At 38.0% G+C, this 16,855-nt stretch overlaps 1 protein-coding gene across 1 annotated transcript in view; it reads left to right on the top strand.

Moving 5' to 3' along the window:
- The window catches only part of Scel (sciellin), a 103,483-nt gene that overhangs the window by 77,781 nt on the left and 8,847 nt on the right, over window positions 1–16,855 (top strand). Inside the window, exons 22-27 of the mRNA XM_021181896.1 lie at window positions 4,252–4,311; window positions 4,448–4,507; window positions 4,641–4,697; window positions 11,616–11,672; window positions 14,433–14,525; window positions 15,524–15,595. Of these exons, the coding sequence (XP_021037555.1) occupies window positions 4,252–4,311; window positions 4,448–4,507; window positions 4,641–4,697; window positions 11,616–11,672; window positions 14,433–14,525; window positions 15,524–15,595 (399 nt within the window). The remainder of the gene's footprint in view (window positions 1–4,251; window positions 4,312–4,447; window positions 4,508–4,640; window positions 4,698–11,615; window positions 11,673–14,432; window positions 14,526–15,523; window positions 15,596–16,855) is intronic.

The following is a 16,855-nucleotide window of genomic DNA, read 5'->3' on the forward strand; positions in this document are numbered from 1 at the left end:
GCTATAGGCAGTGTCCAGTCCAATCTCGTTGGTCGTTGACACATAGCTATACTGGGGGTTGAGCGTAGAACATTCTGCCTTATATAAATAAGGTCCTGCAGTTGCCAGCTCTAGTCTGTGCTTCACCCCTCAGTACACAGACTTTAACCTTCAGATAAACGAGGGTTCACTAAATGCCTCAGGAGATCCAGGAGGGTACTAGGATAGGATCATGGCTTCTGTTATGGGACAATGAGAAGTGTCCCTTAGTAGGTCTGATAAGGTCACTTGTAGGATCATATACAAATGACCTTATCACAAGTATGCAGATGACTACAAAACACTCCAGAGTCTCAACCTCCACAGGAATAATACCTAAAATCCTGGTATACATTCTACTCTATCCATTGGTAGCACAAAAGCAAAGCAGGGGCTCGAGTAGGAAAGATGTTACATTTTCCCGGGATAAAGCTTAAACATTGAATTCCTTTGCTTGTGGGATTTGAAACATTGTTTCCAGTTCCTGTTTTGATTAGCTGAGATAAGTTGCCTCTGCCAATCATTGAGAGAATCCAGTACCATTGCTTAGATCCTAGCGGTGGTGGTGGTTTCACACAGTGTTGCCCTTTTAAAAGTGGTGGTAGCACATAACATGTCGTTTTGTCTGGTGGGCTTTTGTTTCTCAAACTTTGGGCATTCTATTTATTAAAATGTTAATAACTAATTTATTGAATAGCAAACAGCACAAAAATGAACCAAATATTCAAGTAAGGGCACTGTTTCTTGCAATCTCTCTCTCTCTCTCTCTCTCTCTCTCTCTCTCTCTCTCTCTCTCTCTCTCTCTGTGTGTGTGTGTGTGTGCTTATATGAGTTTATACTGGGCTTCAAATAATACTGGTTCAAATAGAACATCTCTGTTTTAGGCTTTTAGACAAACAATCTTGTGCTCAGTAGAATATGTAAAAAAGGAAATTTTGACATTTGTTTTTGCCTTTCCCGTCTTTATTCTAAATTATACTTTTGGAAAGTGTACGCAGTCACACTGAAATCCATTTTGACTGATCTTAAATGTAAACAAGCTGTGACTTTTAAACATGCAGTTCCCTCTACGAGATTTTATTCCTTGTTATTCCTTTCTCCTCCTAATATATTAAGTTCACTTGATTTTAAACACTTTCATATTTGTCATCATTTAGATTTCTAACAGACTTCCAGCCTTTATTTTCTCATTTAATCTTCATAGCAACTATTTCGTAACGAAATGTTTTCAATTAATTTATTCTGAGAAATTATGTTTTTAGTTGTGCTCATTTGCCAACCATTCTTTCTGTTATATTTATAGATTTTTAAGTTGAAAATATTATTCTTGAGAATAACTCAACGCATTAAATATTCAGATTGAACTTTCCCATCTTGCAGGGAGATCTGACATCTCCAAGAAGATAGCTTCAAGTGGTGGAAGTCAGGATGCTATGGAGAGGTGGGGGAGGGGAGTGTTTCCTTTGCTTAGGCTTTGCCAGGGACTCACTGCTAAGGAACTTCCTCTCTGTTTAGCTCTGTGGAAATCTTCTTGATTAGGAAAATATGCATTTACACTTATCAGTGTTGAGGGGAAGGGAACCCAGGCAAGCTTATGCCCCAGTTTGTACTGGAAAAAGATAGTGTCACTCTTAGAATCGTTTGTCATGAGACATGCCATGTGTTTCTCTGAGCGTATATTTATAAAATGCTAAGAGCAAATAATCCAATTAAAGTAGGCAATGATCTGAATAGACACTCCTTAAAAGCAATATGAATGACCAATAACACAACAAAGATAATTATAAGTAAAATAGATTCTACTGTAGTCAAAATGGCTATTATAAAAAGTAAAACCAATTTAAAGAGTCACTAAACCAAAATCACAAACAAACAAGCACAAAACAAACAAACAAACAAACAACCTAGGCTCTTGTGAGCATAAGGGGCAAGAGCCACCATTACACAATGTTTGTGGGAAGGAAGTTAGTCCAGACATTAGGGAAATCATTGTCTATCTTCAAAAAACAAAATCAAAGCTACCCTATGACCCAGCTATCCCACGCTTGTACAGATAAGGGGGGGAGGGGATGTTAGCTTTCAAAAAAGACACTTAATTCAGTAATTCAGTGCAGTGAAGTTCGTATTATGATGAATGAAAAAGTAAAAAAACGGGGGGAGCGTAGGGTGGGGGCAAGAAAAAAAAGGAGGGCAGGAAGATTTGTATCGTGTGCCAGGTAAAGAAAACATGGGAGCCGTTTCCAACGCTGCTCAGAGCTTGCAGAGTAATACGAAAGAGCTTGCTTCTGATTGGCCCATTGCCAAGCATGCGCAGTACAGCCTGAGCATTGTTGGGGAAACTTGGTCTCAGATCATAGAGCTTAAGAGAGACAGATGGTGAGTGGAGAGTCTTCTGGGCACACTTATCATATTCCCCAAATGTTTCAGCCAAGGAAAAAACAAAACAAAACAAACAAACAAACAAAAAACCCCAATACTTAGAAGGTATCTTAGTTAGAGTTTTACTGCTTTGAACAGATACCATGACCAAGGCAACTCCTATAAGGACAACATTTAATTGGGGCTGGCTTACACGTTCAGAGGTTCAATCCATTATCATCAAGGCAGGAGCATGGCAGCATCCAGGCAAGCATGGTGCAGGAGGAGCTGAGAGTTCTACATCTTCATCTGAAGGCTGCTAGCAAAATACTGGCTTCCAGGCATCTAGGATGAGGGTCTTAAAGCCCATATCCACAGTGACACACCTACTCCAACAAGGCCACACCTCCTAATAGTGCTACTCCTTGGGCCAAGCCAATACAAACCATACAGAAGGTATATTAATGTAGACACACGTGTCCTCCTGTCCCTGAGGGTTCCTCCCTCACTTAGCTCCTAACCTGCACACTCAGGCTTTTTATGGCATTGTTCCCAGCAGCTAAGATGCAGAATCAGCCTAGCTACCCATCAACAAATGAATGGATAAAGAAAATAGACTCTGTTTGTGTGTGTGTGTGTGTGTGTGTGTGTGTGTGTGTGTGTTTATTCAGCCATGAAAAAGATCAAATTATATCACTTCCAGAAAAATGGCTGGGCTAGAAAGTATCATGTTAAGTAAAACATTGCAAATGAAGAAGGACAAGTCATGCATTTTGTCTCTTATGTGGAAACAAAAACCTGGAAAACAAAACAAAAACGCACTGTCAGCATGTCAGCAGAAGGGAATATTAGGAAAGTGAAGGGGGCTGTGGGAAGAAGAAAAAGAAAGGAGGAGAAGGAAGAAGAGAGGGATGGGGGAGAGAGAGAGAGAGAAAGAGAGAGAGAGAGAGAGCAGATAAAGAGCAGGTAGAAGAAAGGGCGATGTGATCAGAACACAGCTATGGGGGCTGATTACATGGCTCAGTGGTTAAGAACACTGAGGGCTCTTCCAAAGGTCTTGAGTTCAAATCCCAGCAACCACATGGTGGCTCACGACCACCCGTAATGAGATTTGACACCCTCTTCTGGTGTGTCGGAAGACAGCTCCAGTGTACTTATTTATAATAATAAATCTTAAAAAAAAAACAGGTATGGAGAAGTCACAAGGACAGTCATGATTTATATGACAATGTGCACTAATAATCATAATTAAAAAGGGGCAGAGGGATACTCCAAGTGCTTACTCCCTAGACCTTAAGACAAGGAGCTTGATGATGTAAGTCCAGTGGAGGCGAACGCCATTTTGTAGCTGAGACACGGTCACCCCATGGGTCCTCGGGAGGATGGGGGCTTATAAAGTGTCCATCTAACAACACACGACTGAGCTCTCCTTAGTTCTTCGGTCAATATAAACTCACAATTATGATGGCGTACTGGACATCTGTTTGCCGGGCTTATGTTTCAGACATCTCTGCTTTGGAGCTCCTATTTTTAATATTGATATGATCTCTAAAATGGCAAAGGTTTGAGAATCAGTTTGCATCTTCATAATGTTGAAACACTGAAATGTGAGAAATGTCAATTCTTAGCTAACTCTCTGTGGAGTGTTGAAGATGCGCGCCTTGGTAGATTGCTCTGGAAATGAACTGCGCAGATGCAGAGCAAGTTCTGAGCATAATTCTTCCTGCCCCGGGGTTAGGTGGGAAACACCGTTGCTGTTCTTGATCACAACAGTATATCGCAGATTAAGATCATTTTCTCCTCCGAGGGCCATTGATGATGGCCCTAAACCCAATTGCCTCTAACTCTTAATGCTTCTGTCTTTTCCCCTCAAAGACACCAAGATCTCGATAAGTTCATCAAAGTAAATCCTGATGTTCTCACAAACAACCAAAGGTAATAAAATATTTTTTAATGAGTTTGGTCGGGAATTATATTCTGTTTAATTGCTTCAAGTAAAGTTAAAACTCCATCCCTTCTAAAATATTTTTATTATTAACCTTTTTTTCCCTTTCTATCATTCAACCAACAGAAACCATGATGTAGACAGCACCATCAGAGGGAATCCTACAGGGACCAGATGCGAGCAAAGGTAATAAAATTAAAGCTGCTAATCCATATTTCAGCTGTTTTCCTTGTAGGAAATAAATATTGACTATTTCTGTATTGATCTAGCGTGATCAAATAACTATTACTAACCCACCCCCTTTTACTGTTTTAAACAGCGAAGAGCTGGACAATCTTATCAAAGTGAAGCCTTCTGCTCTCAGAAACACAAATGGGTAGGTGAACCTACCTGACTGATTTGATGAATTTTCTATCTTTGTTGTTGTTGTTTTGTTTTGTTTGGAAGACTTTTAGTTTTCTTTAGTATTCAAAATTTATAACTTGTGTGTCTCTTGTCAACAAGGAGACATACTGTACTCTTCCTGAACTAATGTCTTGGTTTCAAAGTGAGTTCTGGGCTTATTTGTCCTGAGACAAATCATACAATCTAAGGTTTATCCCCTAGAGGAAAATGAGTATCAAGACTGAAATGAAATAATGAATAAAATTAAGAAGAAAAAATATTTTGAGGAAGTTAAGGCAACATGGGAAGAGAGATGAGTTCTTTAGAAATCCCAGACCCTCAGCTTGTCTGTCTCACACAGTATCACAGCACATTGTAGTCTTGAGCTTACACCTTGAGTTTTGAAGCTATCCCCTAATGTGCTACTTTTTTAATTAAAGTAAAATTATATTATATTCCCTCTTTCCTTTCCTTTTTCTATACCTTCCTGCACAACCCCTTTCATGCTCAGCAACTCTGAAATTGACAATTTCTTTGTCTTCATTATTGTTAACATACGAATACACACTTGTTTGTACACACATATAAATACAACCTGGAAGAGTCTCCTTTCGTTGTTTGCCTGTATATAGTTCCAGGCTGACCACGTTGGATAATCAATAAAGTAGCTCATCCCCAGGAGAAGCTAATTATCCCTTTCCCATCAGGCATTGGTTTCCTATAGTTTTGGTCTAATGGTACGACCCCATGAAATTTCTCATCTGTTGATATTGCCAATATTCTAGTCTTCTTTGTGTAGCCATTTCTAGGAGGGACTGTTTCACAGCAGACTTCCTGGCTCTTTTAATCCTTCTATAACCTCTTCCATGACCTTTCACAAGCCATAGATGCAGGAGTTGTGATAGAGATCCATCCACCAGCACTGGGAGCCCCATAATGTGTTGATTTCTGCATTATGTCTAGTTGTGGTTTTCTGTGACGGTTGCCATTTGCTATAAGGAAAAGCTAGTTTGACGAGCAGGATCTACACTTGTCTGTGGTTATAAGGATAAGATTTAGAATGTAGGAAGGCATTATGCCAGTCTAGCCAAGTGAGGTAGTAGATTATTTTCTAAAGTCCGTGATCACGCTAGCCCCCAGGAAGATGTCTAGGTTTCTAGTTCCAGAAATCATTTCCCTCCTATTGAGTAGGCCTTAAGTCCAATTATTTGGGTGGATTTTTCTTCCTGGGAGATCACCAGTCACACTAGTAATGGGTCTAAAAACCAAGTGACACAGTAACTGATAGAGGAACATGCCTTCCAACCCCTGATTTATCCCTATCTCCATCAAATGTGTTGTATCCATGATGGTAACTCTCATAAGGGTCTTGCCTATAGTTTTACTGCAAGAGGGAAATTTCACAAAAGGTAGTTTTTATTTTAGCAACTCCTTTTCCAGAAACCCACAGAAAGAGGACATTTTTCTTAAGCAAATATGATTACTATTAAAAGGATTTTTTTTTTTAAATTCAAGGTATCATAGAATCTGTGATGGCAGCCTGGTTGGCTAAGATAACCTGCCTGACTCTTTAGAAGTTTACTAGATTTGAAGATAAACAGCCAAGAATTATCACACAGCAGACAAACAGAAAAGACAGCAGTTTTAATGGAGTGAGTTTATAGATTGATTCGGTCACCTGTATCTGCCATGTAACCGTGCTGTCCTCTTGATTTTAGCGTAGGTAAAGAAAGGAAATTTTAAATTTTAAAACACACCCTAGTGGGGTGAACCGCTACAAGCCCTTTACATCTGTGCGTAAGACACAGACACTGCTTGGTAAGAAGCAGAAAAACCGAGAGTCAGTTTTGGTGTGTGACTTCACTGACATTTCCAGAAGCAGCATATTTAATTCACAGTTAGAGACTGAATAGACTTCACTCATCCATCAGAAATATCTATCTATATAAGCATCGCCGAGATCCGAAGAACACAGAAACCAGAGCAAATGCAGATATGCACGGAATTTCCATTTACTCAATGAGAAATAGTGTGGCTTTTCATAGTAATGTAAATCAATACTAAAGAGAGATGCCATTTTCTGTAGCTGATAAGCTGACATTAGATTAATTATTAATGTTCTAAACTTCTGCTTTCAAATAGGTATTGAAGAATACCTCGTTTGCTACTGATATTAAAGACTTCCTAGTAAAAAGGGGCATCATTCACACAAAGCAAAAAATAATTTTTATTTGTAGTCAGAGTTCTATTTGTCAATATCTTCCCTGTTTGTTGACCTTCCAAGATTTTAGTGCTGTAATATGAGAATAGATTCTCCCTATCTCCCTACTGCATCTCTCTCATATTTCTGCTCCAGACAAACATGGTATGTGCCACTCCATTGTTTCACTGCCTGTAACCAATCAATCTAGCAGTCATCACTGTGGATGCTTCTCATAATGACCTCTGGAAATGGTCCTTCATTTCCCACAGTACTGCTGTAGTGATGGGTACTTCCCAGCCTTCTAACCACTACTGCTGCCAGTCAAGACTTCTACAATCCCATTTATCCACTGTGATGTACAGTGGTCTTCCTAACAACAGGAATCTGGTTATGTCATTCTTCTACGTGCAATCTTCCGGTGTCTTCCTTTTACCATTGAGTCACAGCCATGTTCCTTAACCTTGTCTCCAAAGACTACCATGATCTGGTTTCTGCATGATTCTCTCCCCAGTTTCGTTACTCTTCTCTCACAAGCAAAACCCTTTCCACCCATCCTCTCTAGCTTGGACTCTTTATCTCCTCTCATTGCCACACCAGAGAAGTAATTATGTATCCTTGAGTACCAATCTTGGTATTTCTCACTTAAACTCTCTTTCTATCTACAAGATCTTTAGAGGTGTGAATGGAATTACCTTGTTTCTTTCCTTGTATAGCATAGTAACCTAATGACCCTATGCCTGATACATATTAAGTGTTTCACAAATTTAATGTGAATAAAATGCTACATCTCAGAATAGACATGCTTTATGATAGTTCACTTAGGTAAAATCTATCCTATTGCTTCTCCAACATTCTCAGCTCCTATCTCTGAAACCAAATAGAAGAAATCTACTTTGTTATGATTTTTACTTATGAGGTTGTTTAATTGAGCCAATAACTGTTTCCTGCTTACAACAACCTCAAGGAATCACAGTGACTCAGGAACCCTAAAATTATTAGTTATATGTTATAGTTAAAATATTTAAATCATACACAAATCTACTATTTTTTGAAGATAAACTCTTTAAGGATATAAAATACTCACTGGAAAGGTATATAAATGTACATAAATGACTTGCCTGTGTCAATAAGTTAAGGAATTATGTGAGTTATTTCACTGGATGCTCTATTCTTTTCAAGAAGATTCATTTTGAGCTGAAAATCTGATGCCTAAGATCAATTTCTGACAGAAAAGAAAAAAAAAACAGTTATTTCTTTTTTGGTGTGGAAACTATTTAATTTTGTAAATGTGTTGGATAGTTGACAAAAGCAGATTAAGTTAGCAGTGTAGAGAGGAACATATTGTACCCTATTAATAAAACCCTCCTACATGCACACCAGAGAGAAAGAGTCCTTAGAACTAAGCTAGTAACTTTCTTGCATCGGGATGGATCCTAGGAAAAGCTGACTGGTGAGCAGCTCCGCAGTTTCCCGAGATTGGCCCTGTAAGGGGGGCCCATACTCCTCCACACAGTGGAGAGCACATTGCACTATTACAACATGGAAATTCCTATGCTGAAAAGTACGTGTGTGGCTTTATACCTTAGATAATGCATGTCCTGTCATTTCTAAATGGTTAGAAAACTATGCTTTAAAGACATTCTTAGACCTATGATGTAGCCGAGAAGAAGTCAGGTCTAGAATGTGCAAGGGCCGGGCTTGATTCCTCGCACCAAACTGAAAATAAAAGACACAGAAAGGCTTCGAGTTGAGCATTTGCTCAACCTTGTAACATTTGGCTTGCACTTCTATAAAAAACATCTACCACTCAAGCTTTTGACTCACAGTTTTTCATCTTTTGCCACAGTGTAAAAGACACCATGCAATACATGTGATCTTAATTAAAGAGCATTTATTTTTGCATCATTTAGTTTGGGCAGTCTAAACTTTTACTGTATCCGCTGGTCGAGTTAATGCTACCCATCAGTGTGCATACCCCAAGAAAATGCAAATCATGTGCTGTTCACCATATAGCTCCCTTTACATATTGGTATAGGTTATTCAAATAAAACAAACCTGTAGCTTACCCAACCAAACTTGGTATGTGCTGATATCTAATAAAATAAGAGAAAAATAAATAAAACCTCTAACATGATTTCTTGGAGAGTATCTTCTTTGAAGGCGTGCATAAGCTCAGCTTTTGAGTAACCTGCTGTAGTTGTTGAATCTGCAAGCATCTGGCTTCCTCGGCTTCCTCTGGTGGAGCAATCTCTTCTCCTTCTCTTCAAAACTATAACCCAAAGAGCAAGAATGAAGTGTGTCGGCAGAGACATAGTCAGCATCGGTAGCAGTCACAACTGGAATATTCCAGAGGAAGTAAAGATGTCTATCTACCCCTAGGTTGAGGAACCCAGTACAGACCTTCTAGGGATACCCAACAAAACCTGTAGACTATATTGTTTAAACACATAAAAGATATTCTCTCATAGTTCTGGAGGTGAGAAGTCATCTTGGCAGGGTTGGTTCCCTCTTAAGCTAAGAAGGGAAAATCTCTTCCAGACTTTTCTCCTTGACTTTATCTTCCCGTATTTATGCAACACATACTTGCTCAAGTCCAGGATGGTCCCTCCTCTCACACTATAATTAAAAGCCACAGCTCCCGACAATGTTAACACTTGGTTACTTCAATGTTATCCCAGTGGACAATGCATCACTGCCTGGTACAGAATTCTGGTTTCCAAACCTTTCCATAGCCTGTGAACTTACACCATTTACCACTGCCAGTTTTAATTACTACCATGATATTCCATATTTCAAGCTTTAAGCCAGGAAAGAATCACTTGCTAGTAAAGGCTGTTAAGATAATGTGTTGCCTCTGATACTACAAAGATAGCTTCTGTAATAAGTAGTGAAAACTATCAGGGTTTAGGCAAGTTCAAAGACTTCTGTGTACATTATAAATGTGCCTCAATTTATAATGTGCCTCACACAGCTTTGTCTGGTAATATGGAGGAATTCAGTTATGAATATTATGTTGCCATTCAGATTAAAGCATCAATTAATATACCTGAAATACTGTACATTTTATATAGTTCCCTTAGAATATGTCAATTTACATTAAAAATATTTAAACACATTTCTAGATTTTTAAGAGGACACCAGTAGTATTTTAAGCATGAAGTTTAAGTGGCTATAGTGTGCTGTCTAATTTACATAGTTTATCAATTATGAATGGCTTGAATATTATATGGGAAATATTAAATCCCTCTCCACATAAACAGAAGGATACTTTATGGTATTTTGCATCCTAATAACATTAGTTTTGTAAGTAAGAATCCACAAGTTCATTCTTTGAAGAGTAATAGTATTTGAATCTAACATTTTGAAGCAAGAGAAGGGAGAATTTTAGGAACTGGAGTTATTTCAAAGACAAGAAATTTTAGGCCTGAAATAAAGATGATGAAGTCCTCCGAGACTGTGGAATCAATAACTCGCTCTTACATCACCACATTCTATTAACTGTTACTCATTTATACTGCCTTTCCTCATGGTTTAAACATGGCGTTTTCCTCCCCCAAACCTGTGTTGGGTAATGGGAGCTTCCTTTACAAAATGAAATCCAAGGAATTATGTTCTGAAGGAAGTCAGAGAGGTCATGGGCTTCACTTGTTCTGATTCTGAAGCAATGCTCCTTGCTATGTGTCATGACAAAGACTTTTTCAAATTCATGAGAACAGCAAACAAGATCATTTGATATCATGCTAATATGCAAATGACCAATGCCTCACAACACTCCAGAGGGCCCAGTAAACCATAGCAGGTGTCATATCATGAGACAAGCTACGATGTAAGCATCTTATCGTCACACTGTCCCTCCACCTTGTGAACTAATTACTCCGTTGTTGCGCTGCATGTTTATATTTCTGTAATGTAATTGTGTGTGTGAGTTAACTCTCTTGCTAAGACATCCAAGCACTGGTTTTATGTAGGCAGGTAGTTCATTTCTGCTCTTGGTTCTTCTGTAAGCTAGTTCACTAACTTTGGGAGATTCCCTCATTCTTTCTAAGCTTCAAATGCCAATCCTGCAAGATCTCCTGAGATCAGAATGAGACACATCACATAAAGTGTAGTTTGTGTTTCAGGGCACACCTAGTGCTCATTCAGTGTGAGCTAAACGCTTTTTAAAAAGAAAATATTCGCTTTACATCCAAATCACTGACCCCCCTCCTGGTTGCCCCCCACCCCATAAGTCCATCCACTTATACCCTCTCCCCTTCTCCTCTGAGGGAGGGGGCACGGTATCCCCCAACCCTGACACATCAAGTCTCTTCAGGGCTAGGTGTATTCTCTCCCACTGAGGCCAAACCAGCCAGTCCAGTTAGGGGAACGGATATCCACAGTCTGACAACAGCCTTAGGGATAGCCCCCTGCTCCAGTTGTTGGGGGACCCACACAGAGACTGAACCACCAACCACACAGGGACTGGACCAAGACCCCAGCACATGTGTAGCAGATGTACAGCTGAACACTTCTTAAGACCGGATTTCCCAAGCTTTCTAAAGTGATTTTTCTCTCACTTATAAAAGTACGCACTCATTTAAATGGTACGAGAATCAAACCCAGGATTGCCAAGCATGCTATCTACCCTTTCAGCCATACATTCATATTTATCCACAAATATATAAACTAAGTAGCTCATCTTGTTTTTATTTATTCTATTTTCATCAGAGACCAGGACCTAGAAAGCTTAACTGAAGTAAATTCTCATGTGTCTAAGAATGGGAGGTAAGATTGTTTGTAATTCACTTTATTTCTTAGGAATTCCATATATACCTGAGTGATTGCTTAGAAGATTTGGGGGGGGGGCTTGAATTGCTCTATGACATTTAAATATACACACTGTCCAAATAAGCAAAGCTACAACATCATATGCTTAATAACTAACACAGAAAAAATTAGCAATGTTCTAACTGTGTGAGAATTTCTCATTGCTGTGGCTCAGTCCTGTTACTTGGTATAAAAGGTGTCATGGAAATTCAAAGCCCTTTACTTGGGTTGTGAGGGTCTATTTTTAATCACTGTTGCTTGGCAGGTTCTCAGTACTGAAGGAAGTACCCAGGACTCACTTCCGTGGATAAAACCTGTTCAAAAGCATGCACAAATTTCTCATTGCCACAAAGCAAAATCTCATTTTGAAATTTCTTTGTACAACAGAATATAAGGGTTTAGCATTAAGAAGGATATTAGGTTATAAACCTTACCTCATTATTACACACAAGTTAAATGAGGGAGGAACTGATCATTTCTTCATGTGTAACAGTGCTTCTACCCATGTATGAAGGACTCAAAAAACCACTCATTTCCCTTTTTTAACCTTCTCATGGTGCTTCTGTCTTTTTTTTTTCTAAGCTTCTATGATTGTATAAGAAATAATGGCTGTTGGTATTTTTGGAGAGAATGATCCGGCTAGGGAAAGAAGAGCTGGTTCATTATCCCCAAACTGTCTGAAAAATGCCCTTGGATCTGACAGAGCTTATGCTCTGGTTCTCCAGATCATTTGTGTCTTTTTGTTGTGACCCTATCAGAGTCTCTGATTGAATGAGAGAGGAAAATGTTTAGCAGGATCTGCAGCTCCCAGAAACACATCCTCATTTGGGAACTGCGTAGGACTAACACCTGACCAACCTCATTCAAACAATATTTGGAAGTGATCGATGTTATGAAAACAATCTGAGTGGCTAAATGCTGTTCAGGAACTTTCCGTTTAAGTTGATTCTAGAGCTGTTTCATTTTATGTTCATGAAATGAGGTTTTGCTGGAAGGATTGGTTGGAGATTGGAGCCTCGATGTATGAATTTTAGGGAACATGACTCATTTGAGAACAGTAGTGTTTACAGATTATTGACTACTCCTGTGTGTGCATTTTACAAACTGGCTAGGTTTTAAGTTTGCACAGATAAAGACATTGCAAATGCACTTGAATGTCACTCATAGCCTTCCTCTCTGAAGCTATGCATTTTTTAAGTTGGTCTTTACAGTGTGTATGTACCATGTTACTTAGGTAGAATTAATATTTGCTTACTGGTGCCAGAGTTTGAAACCAGAGTCTTATAAATTCTAAGAAAGCACTAAATTTGAATGTTCTTCAACAGTTCTGAGCTAAGTTTATTATTCTTGGGATGATATAGCCTAATAAACATATGAGAAAACCTGTGATAGTTTCAATCTCACCCTTTCACTCAGTGCCATAACTTGAAAGTTTACTCACCAAACATCTCCCTTAACGCAAGATGCTTAAGGATAAATAAATGCAAAGTAATTTATTCCAAATGAATACATAATATGTTCATTACAAGAACAATTCCTTACAAACTTTTATTGACATTGAAATGTGTACACACATTTAGAATCACATGAATATAATTCCTTTAAATGAATGATGTTACAGCCTGATGCATTTAAAATAAACACATCGCAAACTTTTGTAAAGTTTTGAACAAAATAGAGAGAAAAGTCATGCTAACTTCAATTCATAGCTTCATACCTATAAGTTTTAGTGTATATTTAGCCAAGGTTAAATTTTTTAATATTTTAAAATCTAAGATAGTTTCAGGTAGCTTCCTCTAATATTTTTATTTATTTATTTGTTAGTTTTATTTTGTGTGTGTGTATCAGAGATGTGCTATTAGTATATTTTCCTCTTTAAAAGTTATATGGAACAAGGTGAGATAGATAGCTCAGTAGTTCATAGCATGCACTATTCCTGCAGAGGACCAGAGTTCAAGGCTCAGCACCCACATTGGATAGCTTACAACTGTCCAGTATATTAACTCCAGAGGAATTGCTATCTCTGGCGTCCATGGGAACAAGCACACAAATGCACAACCCCACCCACAGATAGTGTGTCTGTAAAGAAGGCTTTGTGAACATCTCAACTCTGCTGTAGGTTTCCATGTCTTTGCTCTTGAAACTTACCAACACAGAAGAGGAAAAAATGATACAATTTTCACTATGTTTTTTTTGAGAAATTCCTCCATTCCATGGGAGAAATTGAGTGTGTTTATGCTCTGTTAAACACGGTGACATTTTTAGATCAGCAAAAATCTAGGTCAGACTTCTGCAGTCTTTAAAGTATTACCTTCCATTAAAGCAAAATGAGAACTGAAATGTCTCAGAACAACCCCTGGCTCCTTCATTAAGGTGATGAATCCTGAGATATGTGGTATAAGGGACGTTTTCTAAATGGCACTGCTGTTGTGAAAATGAGCGAGGTACCAGTTTTCAATGGGTTTCCTCATTGATGAAAATACATTCTGTCATAGCAATGGTTAATATGGCTTTTGTCTGTGGATTATTCTTGAAAGTAAGACAGTGATGTCTGTGGAGCCAGAGGGGCCAGTAAAGCAGACTATGCATTCTGTAAGTACCTGTGCAGAAACCAGGTAGAGGTAAAGAAATATTGTCTTCCAAGTAACGTTTTAATAGAGCAAACACACTCATAAGTGACATTGATTTTGAATGTCAAACACATGTTTGCTCTTGCAGGATAGATGACCAAGCCAATGGATTGACTAACAGTCTACGCAAGGAGTCCACAAGAACCTCAGTCTATTCTTATGAGGCCAGAAACAGTCTCAGGTACTATAGACAATTACAAAACCAATGACCACAAGATCCCTGTGTTTAGTTATTTATAAGCAAGTCAACCACATCATTGAAGCCTGAGACTTTCTATATGTAAATAATCTTACATCAGAGTGTTGAGTTAGCAACTCAGTGATTGCTGGGACATATGTAGAATGTAGAACATAGCTGTTGCTTTAAAGTCTGCAATTACACAGAACATGATTGTGACCCTGATGGTGACAACTTCTTTTAGACATTTCTTCATTTTATTTTGTGTGTATATGTATGTACCTGAATTTATGTAGGTGTACCACATATGTACTGGTGCCTTCAGAGTCTACAAATGATCAGATCCCCTGGAACTGAAATTACAGGTGATATAGGAACCACAGAAGGTGGGTGCTGGGAATTGAACCTGAGTCCCCTGCAAGAAGAAGTGTTCTTACTATGTCTCAGACTTGATGGCATTCATATTCTTGAACTAGATCTGTCTGAATGTAGCATTAAATCTGATGTTTAAATAGTCAAAGTCCATGTTGAACTTAAGTTTTATGGGGGAAATAGAAGGCTTAGAAATGAATGGAGCATTAGGGAACCAGAGACTAATGTACAGTACATGGATCATTCAAATGATCTTCATGCTCTAAGATGAATTTACTGAATCATTATTTTTCACAATAATCCCAAAGTAGGACAAGACAGTGGATGTTTGTAATTAAATGGAAAAGGTGGAAAATTCTGCAGGAACTCGTTAATGACACTTGAACATTTTCATATGACAGTTGGTTTAGAAGGAATATATATATATATATATATATATATATATATATATATATATATATAGTGTGTGTGTGTGTGCATATATATATGCACACATATACATATACACATATATATATATTGCTTTTTTGCAAATATATATAATCTTTTGCATCAAATTATAAAATTGTTTTGTTTTTATCATCCTTACAAGTAACATTTCAACATGAAGCTAAATGATTTTATTGCAGCTCCAATTCTGGAAACAAGAATGCTGGGCCCAAGGACACTGTTGTTTATACAAGGACGTATGTGGAGAACAGGTAATAGGAAAGTGCTTAAGAGAGCTCACTTCCTGTTATAGCTGTGAAATTGTCAGTGCCACACCCGAGGTGCTACCATTTCAGGGAGTACTCTCTCATAGAGATGATAGCCTAAGACTAGTGTAAGTTCTACACATATAATATTTTATGTTGTTCCCCACAATTAGGTGATGAATGACTCATGGTTATTGTATGGACTCAAAAGTGTTTCTGATAACTAATAAGTGATAGGATTGCTAATCAAATGTCCACACTTAAAGGGTATGACTCTTTGGTATAACAATTTTTTTTTAATTTGAGTCACCTTATTTCAGAAGTTTTATCTACTATTTACTTCCAATCTGAAGCAGACAGTATATCTTCAAGTTGACATACTGTGGCCTAAACTACAGAGTGTGCCCCATGAAACGGTCTGCTTAGAATGATGGATATTGACAAGTGTGTCCACAAAGGTCATGGATTCACAACACATTTAGTTGTCAAGGAGTCTAAAAATGAGAAGTGGCCTAATTATAGGGTAACAAAGCACCCAAATGTAGACATAGGTGGCATAGGCATACATGACATGTATGTGTGTGAGTCCACATGAACGAAGCCCAGGACAACAGCTGAGGGAAATCTTCTGTTTGCGTGGCAGTTCCCACAGGCAACTCAATGCCTCTTTGGCTCAAATCATGTCTAACTTACACATGCAACTTCTAAAATAACTTTTCTCCTAATTTCAATATCATCTCATGGCTCCATGATAGTAACCAGAACCATATTTTAAATAAACTAAAAGATAAAACATTTAAGAAAAATATAAAGCAATAAGTAGATATTGAATCTGAAAGAAACTGACACAGATAAATAGCATGAGGATGATAGACAGTGAGAACAAGAAATGAAATGTTGGCCAGAAGGATAAAAGGAACAGGCATTTCTTCTGCGGTTTTCATAGTAATCTGTTTCCACATGCTGGTAACTCCATGGTTACCAACCACATTTTCAATGCATTCTCCTTTCTAAAGAAGTGTCTTATTTAAACACAGGCCACTGACTGTGCTACCAACTTTTAAGAAACAGTACATTTCTAGAATTAAACGTAGTCTACTAAACACTATTTCCAGATTTTCTACTTATTAAATAGTTGATTTAAAATCACTGACTTTATCTATGCAAGTACAGAAACTAAACCATATTTGAGTAATCTGACCATGTTGACTATGGTTTAGTTATAAACTACTGTATATATGTTATTAGAAAATTTGTGTATGTATA

This window comes from Mus caroli, chromosome 14 (assembly GCF_900094665.2).
Source record: "Mus caroli chromosome 14, CAROLI_EIJ_v1.1, whole genome shotgun sequence".
In the NCBI taxonomy this organism is placed as follows: Eukaryota; Metazoa; Chordata; class Mammalia; order Rodentia; family Muridae; genus Mus; species Mus caroli.